The sequence below is a fragment of the Rattus norvegicus genome, chromosome 18, assembly GCF_036323735.1.
Source record: "Rattus norvegicus strain BN/NHsdMcwi chromosome 18, GRCr8, whole genome shotgun sequence".
NCBI classification, from domain to species: Eukaryota; Metazoa; Chordata; class Mammalia; order Rodentia; family Muridae; genus Rattus; species Rattus norvegicus.
Genome location: NC_086036.1, coordinates 60755558 through 60773620, shown reverse-complemented (window position 1 = coordinate 60773620; position 18063 = coordinate 60755558). Strand labels below are relative to the sequence as shown.

The following is an 18063-nucleotide window of genomic DNA, read 5'->3' as shown; positions in this document are numbered from 1 at the left end:
GTCTGGGTCCCTCTCTGGCACTGACCTATTAGGCTATACTATTTGTCTCTGCAATTTGCATCTTCCTTTTGCACACGGTCCCTAAGAAAAGTCCTTATTTTCATACAAATAGGAAAATGTTAGAGCTGAAATTTCTTGTGTTCTCATAACATTCTGAGCCCAATTCCATTATATTAATAACAAACTGAGAAATGGGACCTTAATCTTTTTTATCTTTTAAAAATGTCTCTTAATATATTTTATCTCTCTCTCTCTCTCTCTCTCTCTCTCTCTCTCTCTCTCTCTCTCTCTCTCAGTGACAGAGACAAGCAAAACCTCCAGGTAACCCGCCGACAGATGCTGAAAGGACACGGTGTTGTCTCTGGAAGCTAAAGGGTTAAGAAAGGAAAGATTGGTAGACTGGCTGGCAGATAAAGCGCATGCAAGTCTGACAGCCTGAGCTTGATGTCCCAAGCCCACATATAAGTGCAAGGAGAGAAGCAACCCTGCAAAGCCGTCGTCCGACTTCCACATGCACAGCGCAGCACGTGGATACCCAGACACACGATTTTTTTTATTATTATTATTTCAAAGGTCATCTGGGCTAAATTGGGCGGTAGTGGCAGGATAGGAGGTGAAGTTCTCATAGGGACGGAATTTGAGAATTCCCGCAATTGGTGTCATTTCAGACTGGTAAGAGGAGGATTCCTGGAAACAGTGGCAGGGTTGCCCGGGAAGGAAAGAGAGGGAAGCACAGGGTTTCCTGTCCCCACCTCCAGGGCAGGCCTCCCTTGCCAAAGCATAGGAAAAAAGGTGGTCAGCCCAGCAGTGGAAGTTCACAGTCGAAGGAGAGATGTGTGGGATGTGTGTCTCTCACACAGTTCCACAAGCACAGGGAAAATGCCCAGGCTTTCAGACACTCCCATTCTCTGGGACCCATCCACCCAGGGAGCTTATCTTCCATTAGTTGTTTGAAGCACACAGAAGACAGCTCTTTAAACAACACGCCAATATTTTCTTCAGTTTTATATCTTAATAATTCCTCGGTTCCATTCTATAAACTCGCATGCTATCATCAATAGGCAGAGTCCAGTGACGTGTGAGGTGTGAGCAGTCAGACAACAGGGATGGGACATTCACTGGGATTTGGGGGGCAAGAGGGAGGACAGGGAGTGACATGGAAAGAGGCCCCAGTGTGCACGGTCTCCTGAATCAGGCAGAGATGCTGTCATAAGAGGGCCATAGGGTAAAACATGGGGCCAACAAGAACATGATGACACGAATCTTCAATAGGCACCCGCCCTCCTTCGAGATCATTCCACCAGGAAAGAGAAACCGGCCTTGGACAGGGGCAGGAGTCTGTCTAGTCACTCTTACAGCTGCTGACCTGTGTGATGTAAGCGACTAGTTGGACTTTGTGTACATCACCAAACTATCTCAAGCATAAACGAGAAAGCTAGGTTTAAACATTTCTAGGTCCCAGCTGGGTCAAAGCTCAAGAGCTCTGTGCTCCAGAGTCTGTTCAAATCCATTCAAGCTATTTCACCACCTTCCCGCCTCCTTCCCATAACACACTGCCACACACTACAGAGAGCCTAAATGGCCAAAAAGGCCCAGGAATATCACCAGCAGCACTAAGAGGTGAGTGCTAAAGCACTCAGAAAGCTCCATAGCCAGGGCACTGGTGAGACAATGTCCATCCCCAGCAACACCCAGTTACCCCATCCCCGGACAAAGACACGTCAATGACACCAAGGTCAAGAAATGATACAGACTTTTATTTCCCCCTAGTTAGGAATTGAAAGCACAAAACAAACCCCAGAAAGGCCACGCCCTCCACATGTGTAGAGAACTGCTCCACTTCCTCCCGGGGATCCCCAATGTCAGATGTTTGTGTCCCTTAAATAAATCTCTGTGCTGCGGCATTTGTAAATAAATAACCAGTGCACATCTCCCAAAGACTTTGACTCAAGTCTACATCTCTCCTAATACCTACCTTGAACACTGTGTCAGTCACTGTTGTACTGTACTGTTTAAGAAATAACGATGGGGTGGGGGTGGGTACCACTGTACAAGTTCAACACCAACATCATTTTCCCCTAAGTATTTCTGATTGGGGATTGGCAGATTCCTCGGATCCAGAACCAGCAGGAGTGATACAATTACATAAGCACAGTCAAATTCCCAAACTGAGGGGAGGAAGAAAACCTCACTGGGATCTACTTTCCTCAAGCAGTCAGCCCTAATGAGGGCCTCAGCTAAGTACCACAGTAATGCACTTGGTGATAATGACTAGATATCCAAGCTAATACCAGCCCTGGCCAGCTACATCATCATCAGACATCACCATCGCCATCCTCCCACCAAACCTCTGCAGAAGCCCGTGGGTGGTCCAGGTGCACACCTGAGTTTGAAAGGATTTACCAGCCAGGCCTTCAGGCTCAGGCCTATAATTCCAGCCTTCAAGAGGCTGAGACAACAGGACCACAAGTTCAAAGCTGGTCCTTAGGAAACTTAGTGAGCCCTTGCCTCAAAAGAAAAAGTAAGGTGTGTGTGTGTGTGTGTGTGTGTGTGTGTGTGTTTAGTTGTTGAGCACTTGCTTAACATGCACAAGGCCCTAGGACCAATCCCCAAAACCCCACCACTACCATCAACACCAAGGCTTATCACTTTTCCAGAAGCACTCCCACCCCCTACACACACACAAAAAGCAAACGTACCTGGCTCCAAATATGTCCTTTTTGGCGAGGTCAATCCCAGAAACAACTTTTACTCTGAGAATACGGGATTCTCCCTGTTAGAAAAGGGGAGGAAAAAACGACAAGGTTAAAACCGATCCCGTAATAGACAGCTCTCTCAACTTGAAGCTTCAAGTCGGTAACTTCCACTCAGTCCAACACTGAAATACGCTTAGACAATTCCTGCTCACAGTCTTCAGAAGGCAACAGAGCAGCTACACAACGCTAAGACTCAAGCCAGGAATGGTAACACACAGATAACCCTGGCGCTCAGGAGGCAGACATAGGAGGTTCGCCACAAATTCCAGGCCACCGTTGTCTACATGGTGACATCCAGGCTAGTTAACGATATATACTGAGACTCCGTATTAAAAAGTCCAAATGGGCAGCTGGGATGATAGTTCAATCAGTAAAGAGTTTGCCCTGCAAGCAGGAGAAGCTGAGTTCAAGGCTCAGGACCCGCATAAAAGAACTGGGTATATATGGTGTAAGTTTGCAATTCCAGTGCTGGGCAGAGATAGAGTGAATCCCTGGGGCTACTGAACAGCAAGCCTGACTGATCTGCTGAATTATAGGCCAGTGGAAAACCAGGTCTTTAAAGAAAGGAAAAGAGAAGAGATGAGGAGAGGAGAGGGGAGGGGAGGGGAGGGGAGGGGAGGGCTGGGGAGGGGTGGGGAGGGGAGGAGTGAGGAGAATACAAAACCAAACAAACAAACAAACAAACAAGGTAGACATCACGCTGAGGAGTGACATTTGATACATAACCCAATGGGAAAAGATATTAAAACTCTGGAAACTAAAGCTTCCTGATTAATCAAACCCAGATTTAATTCTAAGCAGGCAGGTCATCACATTGATTACTTCGGATATTTGAGGAAATACTGCTCACTTGTACCAAGATCACAAACAACCACTGGGGACGCTGAGGCAGTATCTTCTAATGACCAAGTACCAACATCACTATAAATAATTCCTTCTTTCAAGCTTACAAAACGATTCAGGTGCATATATTTTTAAGTGTGGCCCGCAATAGAATAGAAAGATGTTTTAAGTAGTAAAATATCTCCTAAGAAAACAAAAGTGTTTTTTCAAAATTTAGTAATAGCGATCGAAAATAATTCCCTGGTTCTGATAAAGAGAAATCCAAAGCCTCATTCTGGGCAGTAACCTTCTCAGACTGGCTAGTCAGCTTCTCATCCACCAACCCAGTCAGCCATTTCTTCACTCCTGCTAGCATTTAAGTATCTCTCCTACGCACCGGCACTGAACTTGGCCTTCAGATAAAAACAAAGGTCTACTGGAAGTAACAGACACGGACACACCGGTAGCAGGTGAAGGGCCAAAGGTCGAGGGACACGTGAGAATGGATGAGGTGTCATAGAAGGAGGGCTAGCCTGAGGTCACAGAAGTCTGAGTTTGGCTCACTAACAACATAAGCTGAAATAGAGGATTGTGTCCAGCACACAGAGGCTACAAATCAGATGGCTAATGGGACAAAGACTGGGTCCGAGTTGGAGACGTCAGAGCTGATCAGCATAGGCCTGGAGGTTGGTAGTGATTGATGATGGTCTGCAGAAAGTTATCCAAGACAGAAGCAATGACTAGGAATGGAGATCTTGGCACAGGAGTGCTGAGCAATGGGAGAGCCGCAACCAAACACTCATCTGCCGAGGAAGAAAAGCTGTGTGGTCACGTGACCATAGAGGAGAAGGCCAGGGCAAACCAAAGGTGGATGGAAATCTGCCAACTAGCCACAGGTCCACTGTATGTATGTATGGACAACTAGAACACATGCTTGAGATGACTTGCACCCCAGGAGCCTTCCATCCACCCTGCATCCATCCCCTATCGCACCTGGCTCCCTCCCTGACAACCCTGCTTCCACACAGATACAGAGGAAAAAGCAAGGATGTAAATAAAGGAAGAAGTTCTCATCGTATCTGAGCTTGGGGGAACCAGCTCGGTGGTACCTCGCTGGAACTGGGTTCATTCCCCAGCATCCAAATCAACAGTAGGGTCTGGCAGCCCTGAAGGATTAACCAGGAAAGGGAAAGCAAGGGCAGAGTCATCAGGGATAACGAAGACACCATGCCACCTTCGTGAGACAGCCTCCCAAGCAGTTACCAAAGCACCTCTGAGTGCCACTGGGATAGCCCCGACTTATCTCTTATATACTTACAGATCAGAGTTCAATGCACATGGTATTCTAAAGAGAGAGGCTCTTTTCTATTTCTCCCCAAGCTGTCCTTTACTCACGGTCAGTACCTCCCAGAGCCTGCTCATACTGAGAGATGATGACACAGTGAAACTACTTTTTACATATGGATCAAAATCTGTTAGCATGCCTCTGCAGAATTCTCTGCATGCCTACGAAGTATGTGTGGCTTGCTAGTGCCCAATGCATAAGAACTGAGCACTGGCCAAGCACCTACCAAATAAACAGGTCCATGCCAGATCACAGGGAGAACAAGGAGCCTTAATATAAATACTGGAGCCAAGAAGGCTCCTAAATGTAGCCATACTGAATGTGAATGTGCGTGTGCGTGTGTGTGTGTGTGTGTGTGTGTGTGTGTGTGTGTATGACCTGTGTGGTGGAACAGTGGGAGGGGTGGAATCTGAGGTCACCACAATGGCTGGACTTTTGACAGGCTAGTCCCAGATGCCACTTAAGGGACATCTGGCAGCAAGGGGGAGATGTATAAAATGGCCCTGATGCAGAGAAGCGAGTACCTGTTCAATCATGAGTGTCACTTATGTTCAACTCAGACACAGCTGTGGCTCTCTGCACCCATGACGGTGGATATGGGGGAGAGGAAGGGATAACAGTTATGATCGAGCGCAAGGCACTAACGGTCACACGCCACGGGGTAGAAGACAAGCTGCTCACCCTCCTCTCGGGAGACTCAGACATCCCGAGTCCTGCCCAGCAAAGATAATTTGTTAGGACCTCGACCAAACTGTTATGCGGTCTGGAGAAGCAAACAGGATGAGGCTAGTTCACACCCGGGTTCCAAGTATTTGCGTTCCCACCGAGCGAATGGTCTTACCTGGGTGGCCCATTTCCCAAATTAAGCAAAAATCAGGCAACACTCACATATAGGTAAATGATGAAAAATAAACTGAAATAAAGAGAAAGCTAGACTTTTCTGGAGAAATCAGGTCCTCCCCTTAGTGAATGTGAGCACCTGACCTGAAATCTACAAGGAAGATACTGAGGTCAACCTGCCCTGCAGCCGGCCTTTCCCTGCTTCTGGGAGCACCTCCCATGAGCCCTCATAATACAGGAAGTCACAGCCCAGCAGACGCTTGCTAAAAGGATTAGTGTCTCTAAATCCCCTAAAATGTCATTCATATGATCTACTCAACAGAATCTCATTTATGAATCTGTCCTAAAAAAAGCAAATCTTAGGAGGATGGGGAGAAAGCACAGTGAGCAGCGCTTGCCACACATATCAAATGCGAGGACCTCAGTTCAGACCCTCGGAGCCCAGGCACGGAGTCTGTAACCACAGTGCTCCTACGAAGCATGGAAGGTGGACACAGAATCCCAGGAGCTCCAGAAGAACTAGCACGTGCATGCGGTGTTTTCAAAGCCACTTTCAAAGGCTGTTCTCTGATCTTCACATGTGTACTATGTGTGGTACACATATGCATGTTCCCCCTCATATACAAATACACATACACTCCTTTTTCTGCATATACACACACATGCACACGTACACTCACACATACATGCACTCACATACATGCATACACATACACACACACTGAAAGATCTTTTAAGTCATAGATAAGTATAAAAGGTATCTTGAGAGTTGGAGGTCAAGACTCATTTTCATCTGAGAAAAATCTAAAAGCCTCTACAACAATGAACTTACAATATTATCATTCTAATGGTATAATAGGCTATATCGTAGCAATATGATGTAATTATCATATAATGGTATAATATCGTTATAATAGGTATAAAGGACTGGAGAGATGGTTCAGGTAAACAGGAAAACCTGAGTTGGGATCCCTAGTATCCAACACATATGTAAAACAAAATGAAGCAAAACCCTCTGGGTACAAGTGCCAGCCATCCTAGTGATGTTGAAGGGGAGATCAGATGGTTCCTGGGGGATCCTAGTCAAACCCATTCAGTGAGAGACCCAGTCTCAAAGATAAGGTTCAAAGTTATTGAAGAAGAGACCCTGCATGGAGCTCGGCCCTCCACACATGTACCTGCACACACATGTGTACTTACATATAAAGATGGAATAATGACTGCTTGCAGTTTGAATTCCAACCAGACCTTGAAGTAAGGATTCCCAAAGTCAGCTAACCAACCACTGAGTCCTGGGACAAGGACCACACGGCACCCTGGCCCTGCCTTGCTTACCTACCACCCACCCCTACCACTGCCCCTCTGATGTGACTGCCTTGAGTCTGAACCCAGAGTTTCAAGCAGAGCTTGTTTGACCAACCTTTATCACAGACCTTTCTTATAACAGATGGGAGTTAACATGAGTCTCACAGCTAGATAATGTGTAGAGAGTGAGAGACTTTGCTCACTCAGTCCTAAAGGATAGGATCTCTTTATCAGACCCTCCCCCAAACTTGGGGATCTATGTGAAAGAGGAGGTAGAGTGACGGATAGTGCCAAAGGTGAGGGGTGGCTCCAAGGAAACAGCATCTTCCAGATACAACAGTGTGTGTGAGTGTGTGTGAGTGTGTGTGAATGTGTGTGCATGTGTGTGTGTATGTGTGAGTGTATGAAAGTGAGTGTGTATGAATGTATGTGTGTTAGAGTGTGAGTGTGTGAGTGTGTACATACATGTGTGAGTATGAGTGTGTGAGCATGTGTGAGAGTGAGTGTGTGAGTGTGTGTGTGTGAGTGTATGAGTGTATGAGAGTATGTGACTGTGTGTGAGTGTGTATGTATGTGTGTGAGTGTGAGTATGTGGAATATGTGTGTGTGTGTATGTGTGTGCTTTGAAAGTATGTGTGAGTATGTGTGAGTGTATGTGAGTGTGAAAGTATGTGTGTCAGTATGTGTGTGAGAGTGAGTGTGTGAGCATGTGTGAGAATGTGTGTGAGCATGTGTGTGTATGTGTGTATATGTGTGTGTGAGTGTGTAGTACATGTGAGTGTGAGTGTATGAGCATGTGTGAGAATGTGTGTGTGAGCATGTATGTGTATGTGTGTGAGTGTGTGTATGAGAGTGTGAAAGTATGTGTGTGAGTATGTGTGTGAGAGTGAGTGTGTGAACATGTGTGAGAATGTGTGTGAGCATGTGTGTGTATGTGTATGTGTGTATATGTGTGAGTGTATGAGAGTATGTGAGTGTGTGAGTGTGTGTGAGTGTGTAGGTATGTGTGTGTGAGCCTGTGTGAGAGTATGTGAGCATGTGTGTGAACATGTATGTGTATGTGTGTGAGTGTGTGTGTATGAGAGATTGTGAGTATATTTGTTTTTTTTTCTCTTAAAAAAGAAAAACTTATAGTTGGATGGGTAGAGGTGGTGGAGAATCTGGGAGGAGTTGGAGAAAAGAAACAATATGATCAGTGTATGTAATTCTCAAAAACTAAATTAATGTATTTTATAAGTATGTATCACACACATGCACACACATACTACGTTGTGATGTTCCTCCTCCATCTAATGAACACTTACTGAATACCACCGTGTGTCAGAGATATAGTATCTGGGGACAGAAATGTAAACAAGACAGAGTTCAATCCGAATGAGGCAGAAGGACAGACTGGACACACACAGCTTCTGCCGGCTGGCAGTAAATGCTTTAGAGACATCATGACAGTCGGTGAAGCAGCTGATCAAGGCAGGCGGTGGATGATGCATGGCCAATGGTAATGGAAGATCACCCTGAGGGGAAGTCATGTGAGTGAAGCCCTGGTAGGCCGTGTTGAGTGTGAGCAGGAAGTTTCAGGCAGGGCTATCAGCAAACCTGGGGACACATGGACAGACCAGTGAAGAATGTGCCCAGAAGGGCACTATGGTGTGAGGAGGTCAGAGACCAGACTGGAATGTTTAGAAGAGGGTGGACATTACACCAATCATTTTGATGGAAGCGCTATATATAAAACATGGGTGACCATCGTGGCTTACACAGAAAGGAGGGAGAGAACCTGTGGGGGCTTCCAGCAAGGTGGATGCAGAAGTAACCCAGACAGAGCAAACAAGAGTGCATCCAGTGGGGCATGGGGCATGGTGGTGTGTCCATGTAATTCCAGTACTCAGAGGCTAAGGGACGGAAACCATGAGCTCCAGGCCAACAGGGACAGCACAGTTAGACACTGTCTCAACAAAACAAAGTCATAAAACCTGTTAAAAATGAAATATCTGATCCCAGCCTGCCGTGGTGCCAGATGCCTTAATCCAAGCATTCCAGAGGCAGTGGCAGGTGAATCTCTGTGAGTTCAAGGCCAGACTGCTCTACGCAGTGAGTTTCATGATAGTCGAGGCTACATACAGACCCAACAACAACCAAAAAAGAGTCAAACAAACAAAATAAAAATGAGTTAATAGCCAAGCAAATTGTTAACATGCTGATTCCTTTTTCCACCTAGACACAAAACTAGACTACATTTCCCAGCCTTCCTTGTGGTTTGGGAGACATCACATGATTAAGTTCTGGCCAATGGACTGTTGGAAGAAATGAGGGCTTCTGCCAATGGCTGGACACACTCTGTTTGCATCACCATCTCTCTATTAAATGGAGAAAGGGATACATGATGCTTTGGAGAGGGAAACTTCACAGAGAGTAAAAGGAAGCCTCCCACTCCCAACCCCATGACCTGCTGCCCCTCCCAGATCAGAAGATCATCGTCCCCCTGAAAACCAAAAACTGAAGCAGCTGTGAGCCTGCCTTTCTATTCAGCACCTTATTGTTTGTTTTGTTTTGTGGCAATGACAGGGCTAAAGAGACCGCTCAGCAGGAAGATGAGACACAGAGCTGAGTCCGATCCCCGATCCCACAAGATGGCAGTAGAGACCTGACTCCTGAGCTGTCCCCTGACCTACACACACACACACACACACACACACACACACACACACACCGGCTTCAACAGGCACACCTCTGCACGTGCTCATGCACACACAATAATTATTTTTATAAAAAAAAGTCAATGACATGTGCATGCAGCAGAGTATCTAGGAAAGAAGCCACATACTGATGACTTCTGGCTAGTGGGTAATGTCTTATTTACTTGTAGTTTTTCCTTTGAAACATAAACTATTTAAAAAACAAAAAAAGTTTGTAGCTCCCATAGTCAGCACCACAAAGAACAAAACGGGAGGGGAGGAGGGGCCGTGGCGGGGGGTTTGGGAGGGAATCCAACTTTTACAAAAGTCTCAGCACAAACAAATGATAAGGAAAATGTTTAAAAAAGTAAGTCACGGGTCAAGGACCCATCCAGCTTGCTGCATTTCTAAAATGAATAAGCCCACTCTATCAAACAAACAAACAAACAAACAAACAAACCCAGAGGCTTTTGTCCTGTTTTGCCAAGTCACACAGATATAGCACTTCATTTTGGGATGAAATGAAATCTTAAACAGTAGGCAGCCAGCAGCTGGGAGATAGGGAGAGAGGAGAGAGCCTTTTATGGAACACTATTTACAAGCAGATGTTGTAAGAAAGCTCGCTCGCTCGCTTACTCGCTCACTTGCTCTCTGAAGTTTAAGCGAAGAGTGCCGCACTATAAAAATCATTTTTAAACAGTAAAGATTTCTTATCTTTGTTTTCTCAAAGTGACTAGCCTAAATGCAGATAAGCAGAGGTCCTCACAGAGCACGGAAGCAGGTAAAGGTATGTGACTAATGGACCACATGCCGTGGGCTGCAGGCTGAATGACTGTACTTTCTGAAGCATGTTATGACTTTCATAAAATCTATGCATGATATTTTGGTCCTTATTTATGACTTTAGTGGAATCAAATATTTGACTAAGGTGGCTGGCTCTGCACCGACAGTAAAAATATTACTCAAAGACAAGACTGCACAGAAAAAAAGCAGTCAGAGAAAAGGTCAGACCAAACCCAAGTTTCTATGTCTCTTCCTGTTATTAATCTCCTGTTCTGCGTGGCCATTATATAACAGGGGTGATCCCAGACACATTGCACATGTGACTTTCCTGGGCATCGATGGCAAGCATCTTAGACATACTTAGACCACGTGTAAGTGGTACCAGGTGATGTCCACCGATAAAGTCTCCGAAATACCTCATCTGTCCAAATCCTCCTCCTGGCAAACAAAACAAAAGAAGCATCTCAAGTCTACCCCAAATTCTCGGTGCTGGGTGGGATCTGCCTTCTCCCCAACGACTTTTCCCTTAGACAGCGAGTACTTATCTACTAGTTTTATCTCTGACAGCAGCCGCTACCTCTGAAAGAATGTGAGAGCCGAGCTGGGAAATCACCTTCTTCTTTCATGGGGAACCAAGCGCTGACCCTGACCCGAGGTTTCACGCACACCAGCTGTCCACATGGATAAGGAAGTCCTAAGTCAGGGATCTCACTATCTGGCTCGTTAGTCTCTTTATTATTTATGTATTTGTCTTCCCTACCCTATGGCCTATTCATAAACCCAGTCAGTACCTGTGACACTGGAGAGCCACCAGTGGACTAAAAGATAGCACCACCGTTCTCCACCACAGCCTGCACACAGGGCATACAACTCTGCCTTTTTAGAAAGAGTAAGCCGACGTATGGGAGCTGCCCTCTTAGTACCCAAGAGCTTATCATTATCTTTGTACCCCTCTCTCAAAGCTCAGACAAAATCGTGCATCATATATTTCTGGAAGACTTCTATGTTTTAAATAACAGTTCCGGGTTCACAGCAAAAGTGAATGAAAGGTACAGAGGTCTCCTACGGGCTATCTACTTTCCTAGGATGCTCATGTACAGCCTACCCCGCCCCCAACCAAACTTCCTGCATCTCTGATGCTTGTTACCAGCGATCCAATTGTGAAAGTGCATACGACCAAAGCAGGATCTCCAACCTCCATTAGCGTCCATGCTGAACAATGCGTGGTCGATGTGTGTGCACAGACAAGTGCAGCCCTTCCTTATCTTCTAAATAGAATCCTTACTACCTCCTCCTCATATCACATACATTCCTGTCATCTGTATCCTTCCTTTTTTGCCTCCTCGACCCTATCTCCTGCCCTCTAGGCCTTCACCACTCTTTGCTCCCATGGTAGGTTTCAGGAACGTCTCTGCAACTTTTCCCTGGATTCCCCACTCTGCCTGTCTAAGGTCACATCTGACTATTTCACATTCAACACATTCAAGGCACGGTACTAGCACTGAGGGGGCCACACACTGCTGAATGAACTCTGCCCTCCCACAACCGTGGAGCTAAATATGGGCACAGTTATCTTTCCCACCCGAGCGGCTAGAGGTGGAAAGGCTCAGAGCTAAGAAGGATAAAGAATGGGCGTGGCCCGATGCCTGCACTACAGCCCCAGCTCAAAGAGTGACGACACCAAGTCCCAACTCACAGGACTGGCTCCTATGGCTGTCAGCCCATGATTACCAACACAGGACACACAGTCAAGTTCAGCCCCGCATCGCTGTAACCAGTGACTGAAGAACATGGTACCTTAACACTGCAGGAACTGGAGGGCTCCATTCACCGAAAACCCCTTGATCCTGACCAGAAAACGGCCACTCTCACACCAAGTAGGTACGGCTAACAAGTAGGAGAAAGGAAGGGAATGTCTCTTCAGAGCAAGGCTGGCCTCTCATGGAACTGCCCAAGAGCACTCTGCCTTCAAACACTGTAGGAAATGTTTAAAACATGGCTGCCAATTCCTGGCGTTCTTCCCTTTGTTCTCCCCGATGCTACAGGACCCGAGCTGAGTAACTCTTGTACAGTAGAACATACAGGATGGGACAGATGTGACTTTTAAGAATAGGCCATGAGACACTCTGCCTTACCCTGCCACCTCGCAAGGGGACAGAAGCAGCTACAGTGTTATGAGAAGTTTGTACAGAGAGAAACCGAGGCCTCCTATCTAACAGCCATAAGACTGAGGTAGTGCTATATTTTGAATATGGAATGTTCCTCAAAAGCCAATGGGTAGATGCTAGGCTTGTCAGTAAATGGCAGTGCTGTGAGGTGAATGGATACTTGGGAGGTGGGGCCAGTCATCTTTGTTCACTACATATTCTCCTACAATGCACTACATCACCACAGGCCCAAAGCAATGGACTGAAACCTGCCAAACTGAGGACTACCTATCTATCTATATATATATAAATATATGTATATAATATATTTGCATATATATCATATGTATATATTTCCTTTTTAGGAAATGTATATCAAGTTTTTGGTTACAGCAACAGGGAGCTAACATACTTAAAACCTAATCCTCAATTTCAGTCACGTCTTCAATGTGACAATTGCTGCGGGGGTCTGAACAAGCTCTTGTGGGAGGCAGGGAGGTAAAGAGGAGAAAGGCAGAGGGGATTAGAACTTAGAACGTGTCAGAAGCACTTCTCTGTAGAATTCAGCAACCTGAGAATGAGACCAGACCTGTCCAACTGCACAGTCAAGGGTCAGTGTTTCTTCTAAAAGTTTACAGACCTGAATGCTTGCAAGCTAATGGCTATAAAGCCTAGTGACAGTGCCATCTTCCTGCATGTATACATGTCAAAAAAATCACTGTACACATATGAAGTTAACCGGTGTGACAAAGCCTGGGAAAATGGTTCCATGGGCATGCTGCCAAGCCTGACGACCCGAGTTCAGTTCTTGGGGCCTACGTGGTAGCAAGAGAGAACCAAGCTGTCCTCTGACCTGCACATAGACACCATGGCGCATGCAGGCACACACAGTACATGTAGTTTACAAGAAGAAGAGGATTGGAAAGTTTCTGTGTGAGTCCAGCATAATACCCCAATAAGGTCACCACGTTGCCTGCAGTATTCACAGAAAGAGGAAGCAGGGAACAAAAAAACAGGTAAAAATCCCAGCTGGGGCCACTGGCCCTTTTATGAGAACTGTCAACATTCTGGAAAATTCTCAGAGGAAACAGACTGGCAGGAAGCTGGAACTGAAACTCAAGTTGACTGAAAACTGTTGAGGGGAGAGTGAGATTGCCTCCAAGCTGCCTCTGGGGACCTCTGGCAAGAAAGGGAAGCCAAGCACACAGCATGCTCCAGGAGGAACCAAATACAAGACAAGGTGGTCTAGAAACTGACTGTGTCCAGTGAGGGCCCACCGAGGCTACAGCCACACCATCTGAGTCAGAAAAGCTGTGGCGGTGACCAGCAAATTCCCGCAGCACGGCTCTCAACTATGACTAATCTTCCTGTTCATCCAGTGCTGGTATCACTGGGTCTGCAGTGAATCACACGAAGAACTCAATCCTCTTTGACCCATGACTTCAAAGTGCTCACGTGATAGTTCTCCCCACAAAGACAACAGTAGATACCTTTGTGTCTGGCTCTGAGTAAAGCAGAGGCCTGGCATTCGAAGTGGTTAACCTGGGTTCCTGACACATTTCTCTGTTCTACATCATTCCAGCCATAAACTCCCTCCCTTGGGAACAGAGAGCTTAGCGGGTGAGGTGAAAGCAAGGAGAAGGCTGAGGAGGGAGTGGGGGCCAGCCTCAGTGCTATGACAAGAAATATCCCCTCAATGTGTGTTAGCAAGAATGAAAGGCCTATGGCTGGGCAGACTGCTTAGAGGGTAAAAAACTTTACCATGCAGTTAAGAAGACCTGAGTTCGAATCTCTACAACTCAAGCAAACACCAGGTGCAGCAGTGAAAGTCAGCCATCCTGGTGCTGCTACCGTGAGATGTGAGGCAGAGAGAGGACAAACCCTAGATGCTTGCCTAGTGGTGTTCACAGCAGTGCACGACAGGGCACACTACCTCAAGCATGGCAGAAGGCAAAAAACAGTCTTCAAGGGAGATGTTCCTATGATCACTTACAGTAGCAGGCACAAGTGTGCCTGAACACACACACACACACACACACACACACACACACACACACACACACCGATACAGATGGATATAGTGAGTGTCTACGTGGACAGACAGACGACAGCTCTAACCAATCCCAGTGTGGTAAAGACTTGTATTTCCACCAATTTAGGAAGCTGGGGCAGAAGGATCGCAAGTAAATGACCCTCTTAGTGAGACCTTGCTTCAAACTTAGAACATAAAAAGAGGGCTGCAGACACAGCTCGGAGCTACAGGGCCCGTCAATCATGGTACTTGGTTGGAAGATGCATGGTTAGAATACACAAGTGTAGTATGGTCAGAATACCTGGTGTGTGCTCACTATACACCCCAAACAGAGAGCAAGCAAGTTCTTTCAGGTGGACGTGGAGTTAGTTTGGCAGTGACCCCAGCTAGAAACATTAAATCGTCACATGTCAGAAATCCACAGTGAGTAAGAGATGATGGGAGAGTAGAGGAGGCAGTCACCAAACAAGTCCATGGACATGCCAACTCAAATGGCTGCTTTCTTCAGTTAATTAAAAATTCTTTTTATTCAGACAGTTGGTCAAACTCCCTGTAAAAGGTTTTCAAAGGATCTTGCCTGTCAATGGTTCTTTTGTTCCGCCCCTCTAATCAGAAGACAGGAAACATTTTTAAGTTCCTCTGAGATCACTGAGAATCATCTTGTGTTTAAAAATGACCGTAATAAACAACAGAACTGTGTTACAGTCCAAAGCCATTAGCTCAGGGTCTAAATTTCTACATTTTTCATGGCAGAGGTAAGTGACCTCTTGTAAAAATTGAGCCCTGGGGGTTTTGGTTGGGATGTGTAGTCTAAATAAAACGGAACAGAGAGGGGCCAGGGTCCCAAGGGCCCTCAGATGCCCCCAGGCCTCAGAGGTAAAACTCAACAGGAAGTAAGATTCTGGTTAGAGCAGCATACATGTAAGAGCTTTGGCCAAGTGTCGGATGTGGCCCTTCCACTGAGGAACTGCATACACGGGAAGACACAGAGGCAATGGCCAAGCATCCTCAGTGTGGTAAACTGCAGTTCAACACAGGCTGCCTGGTGCATACTCAGAGCAAGGCTTTAGCTTCAAGACTGGCACATCTACATAGCTCATTGCCGCTGCTTCCCAAGGACCACACTCCCCACTGCATAGGCCCGCGGAGTCATCTACTTCCTAGACTCCAGACAGCCGCCTGCTTCCACACCAGGCCCTATGCTGACCATGTGACATGACTGACAGCCCCCCTCCCCACCCTACAGAGGGTGCCCAAGTGCCCTACATTGGCATCACAGCTGCTCTCTGTTTCTTCAGTCCCATAGATAATCCTTGAATTTGTTCCTATAACTCCCTCATGTGCTGCTGGATTCCTATTCAGAATGTAATTCCGCCCTAGGGTGTGTTTGATTCCCTCGTGGAGCACGGTTCCACATATGAGCTACAGCTGGAAGCCACTCTGTGCTGATCCTCTGTGACCAGGAGGAAGACAAGTGGGGAAACCGAGTTTCAGGACCTGTTACCTGGATTTTCCCACTGGCTCTATGAAGTCATGCCCATAGTCGCTGAGAGACTTCCATTGTTCTCTGCTGGATGACAGAGACAAGTACACATCTCAACCTTGCAGACCGAATGCTCTGATTCTGAAGGTGCAACTGCGGGTGGCCATGCTTCTGCAAACCTGCAACAGAGCTCAGCTGCCCACCTTGGGATGGTCGGCACAACTGCTCCTATGTTTGAACAGCCTTTCTAGCCCTAGGCCAGTTAAGTCCTTCCACTACCCCATAGTACACCGACACTCTCCCAGCCCTTTCTTTTCAGGGCTTTCCAAAGAGCTCTTTCCCTGAAGATGAAGCCCTCAGGAGCAGGGACCATGGAGCACATGCAACTTCTCATGGCCGGAGAGTCCTAAGGTGCCCTTCACATAGCTCAACGCAAGATGGTCCTCCCAGATGCTGGCCAAGAACGGAGCACCTGAGAGTGCAGGGAAGTTGACTAGATGGTGCTGGCGTAAAGGAAAGCAAGAGAGTGAACCACAAATAGTGAACATTAAAAAGGAGAGGAGTGGACAGCAGGGATGGCTCAGGGACACAGGGACCATCGAGCCTGAGCTGGTTTGAGTTGGATCCCAGGCATCCGAATAGTGGAAGGAGAACTCTGAATACCACAGGTTATCCTCTGACTTCCAATGGGTATCATAGCACATGTGCATGCACAGGCACACACACGAAGGAACACACACACACACACACACACACACACACGAACACACACACAGAAACACACACACATGCACACACACACATGCACACACATGCACACACACACATGAACACATACACACAAACACACACGCACACACACATGAACACACACACATGCACACGCCCACACACATGAACACACACATGCACACACACACAAACGAACAAACACACACACACACGAACACACACACATGCACACACATGCACACACACACACGAACACATACAAACAAACACACACACACACATGAACACACACACATGCACACGCCCACACACATGAACACACACATGCACACGCACACAAACGAACAAACACACACACACACACACACACACACACACACACACACACACACGCCTGTACACATACACATCCATTTTAAAGAAAAAGATAACAGAGTTGGGGATATAATTCCGCAGGCAAAGTACCCACCTAGCACATATAAAATCCTGAGTTTGAGCCCAAGAGCCACCAGGAGGTAAAGAAAGGAGGAAGCAACCCTGAAAACGAACTCCTTTTCTGATGGGGGTTAACAGCTTTAGGAAGTGCTGCCAGCAGAGCAGGCAAGGACTTCCATCCACCAGCTGGTTCACCCCTTCTCTGGACCAGATGATCACATAAAGTTATAGCCACAGCAGAATTAACGAGAGTTCCGCTGTGCCCAGGTGCCAGCTCCCACCCAAATTCTACCCATTAGAAATGCTAGCAGGGACCTGTGACTAGATCCACCCAGCACAATGCTCTGAGACAGGAGAACACAAAAGGGGACCCCAAACAGCAGGCTAATACAATTCGAAGTGGATCTACAAACCGGGTAAGATATCAGCTGGCCACATCGGAATCCACAAGGCTCTCATCAGACTGGGTAATGGGCCAAGCAGCATAGGCTGGGCTCTGTGGTGGTGTGTGCAATGGCTACCCACTTCAGGGTGAAAGGCAGAAGACGCAAAGTGGGACACTTGTAGGATCTTGGGGGCTTTATGGTCTCAAGGTCTACATGACTGAGTGGCAGGACAGGGTAGCCTTTTGGATTGTTCCCAATCTAGACCAAGGGCTTTCATTTCAACTGCCCTGGCGAGCATGATGTTTAAAACCTAACAGCCATG

At 46.8% G+C, this 18063-nt stretch overlaps 1 protein-coding gene across 6 annotated transcripts in view; it reads right to left on the bottom strand.

Annotated features, from left to right (window-relative positions):
* The window catches only part of Nedd4l (NEDD4 like E3 ubiquitin protein ligase), a 332907-nt gene that overhangs the window by 223204 nt on the left and 91640 nt on the right, over window positions 1–18063 (bottom strand). For all 6 annotated transcript variants that reach the window (XM_063277199.1, XM_063277200.1, XM_063277201.1 and 3 more), the window contains exon 2: window positions 2700–2773. In XM_063277199.1, coding sequence (XP_063133269.1) covers window positions 2700–2773 — 74 coding nt within the window. The remainder of the gene's footprint in view (window positions 1–2699; window positions 2774–18063) is intronic.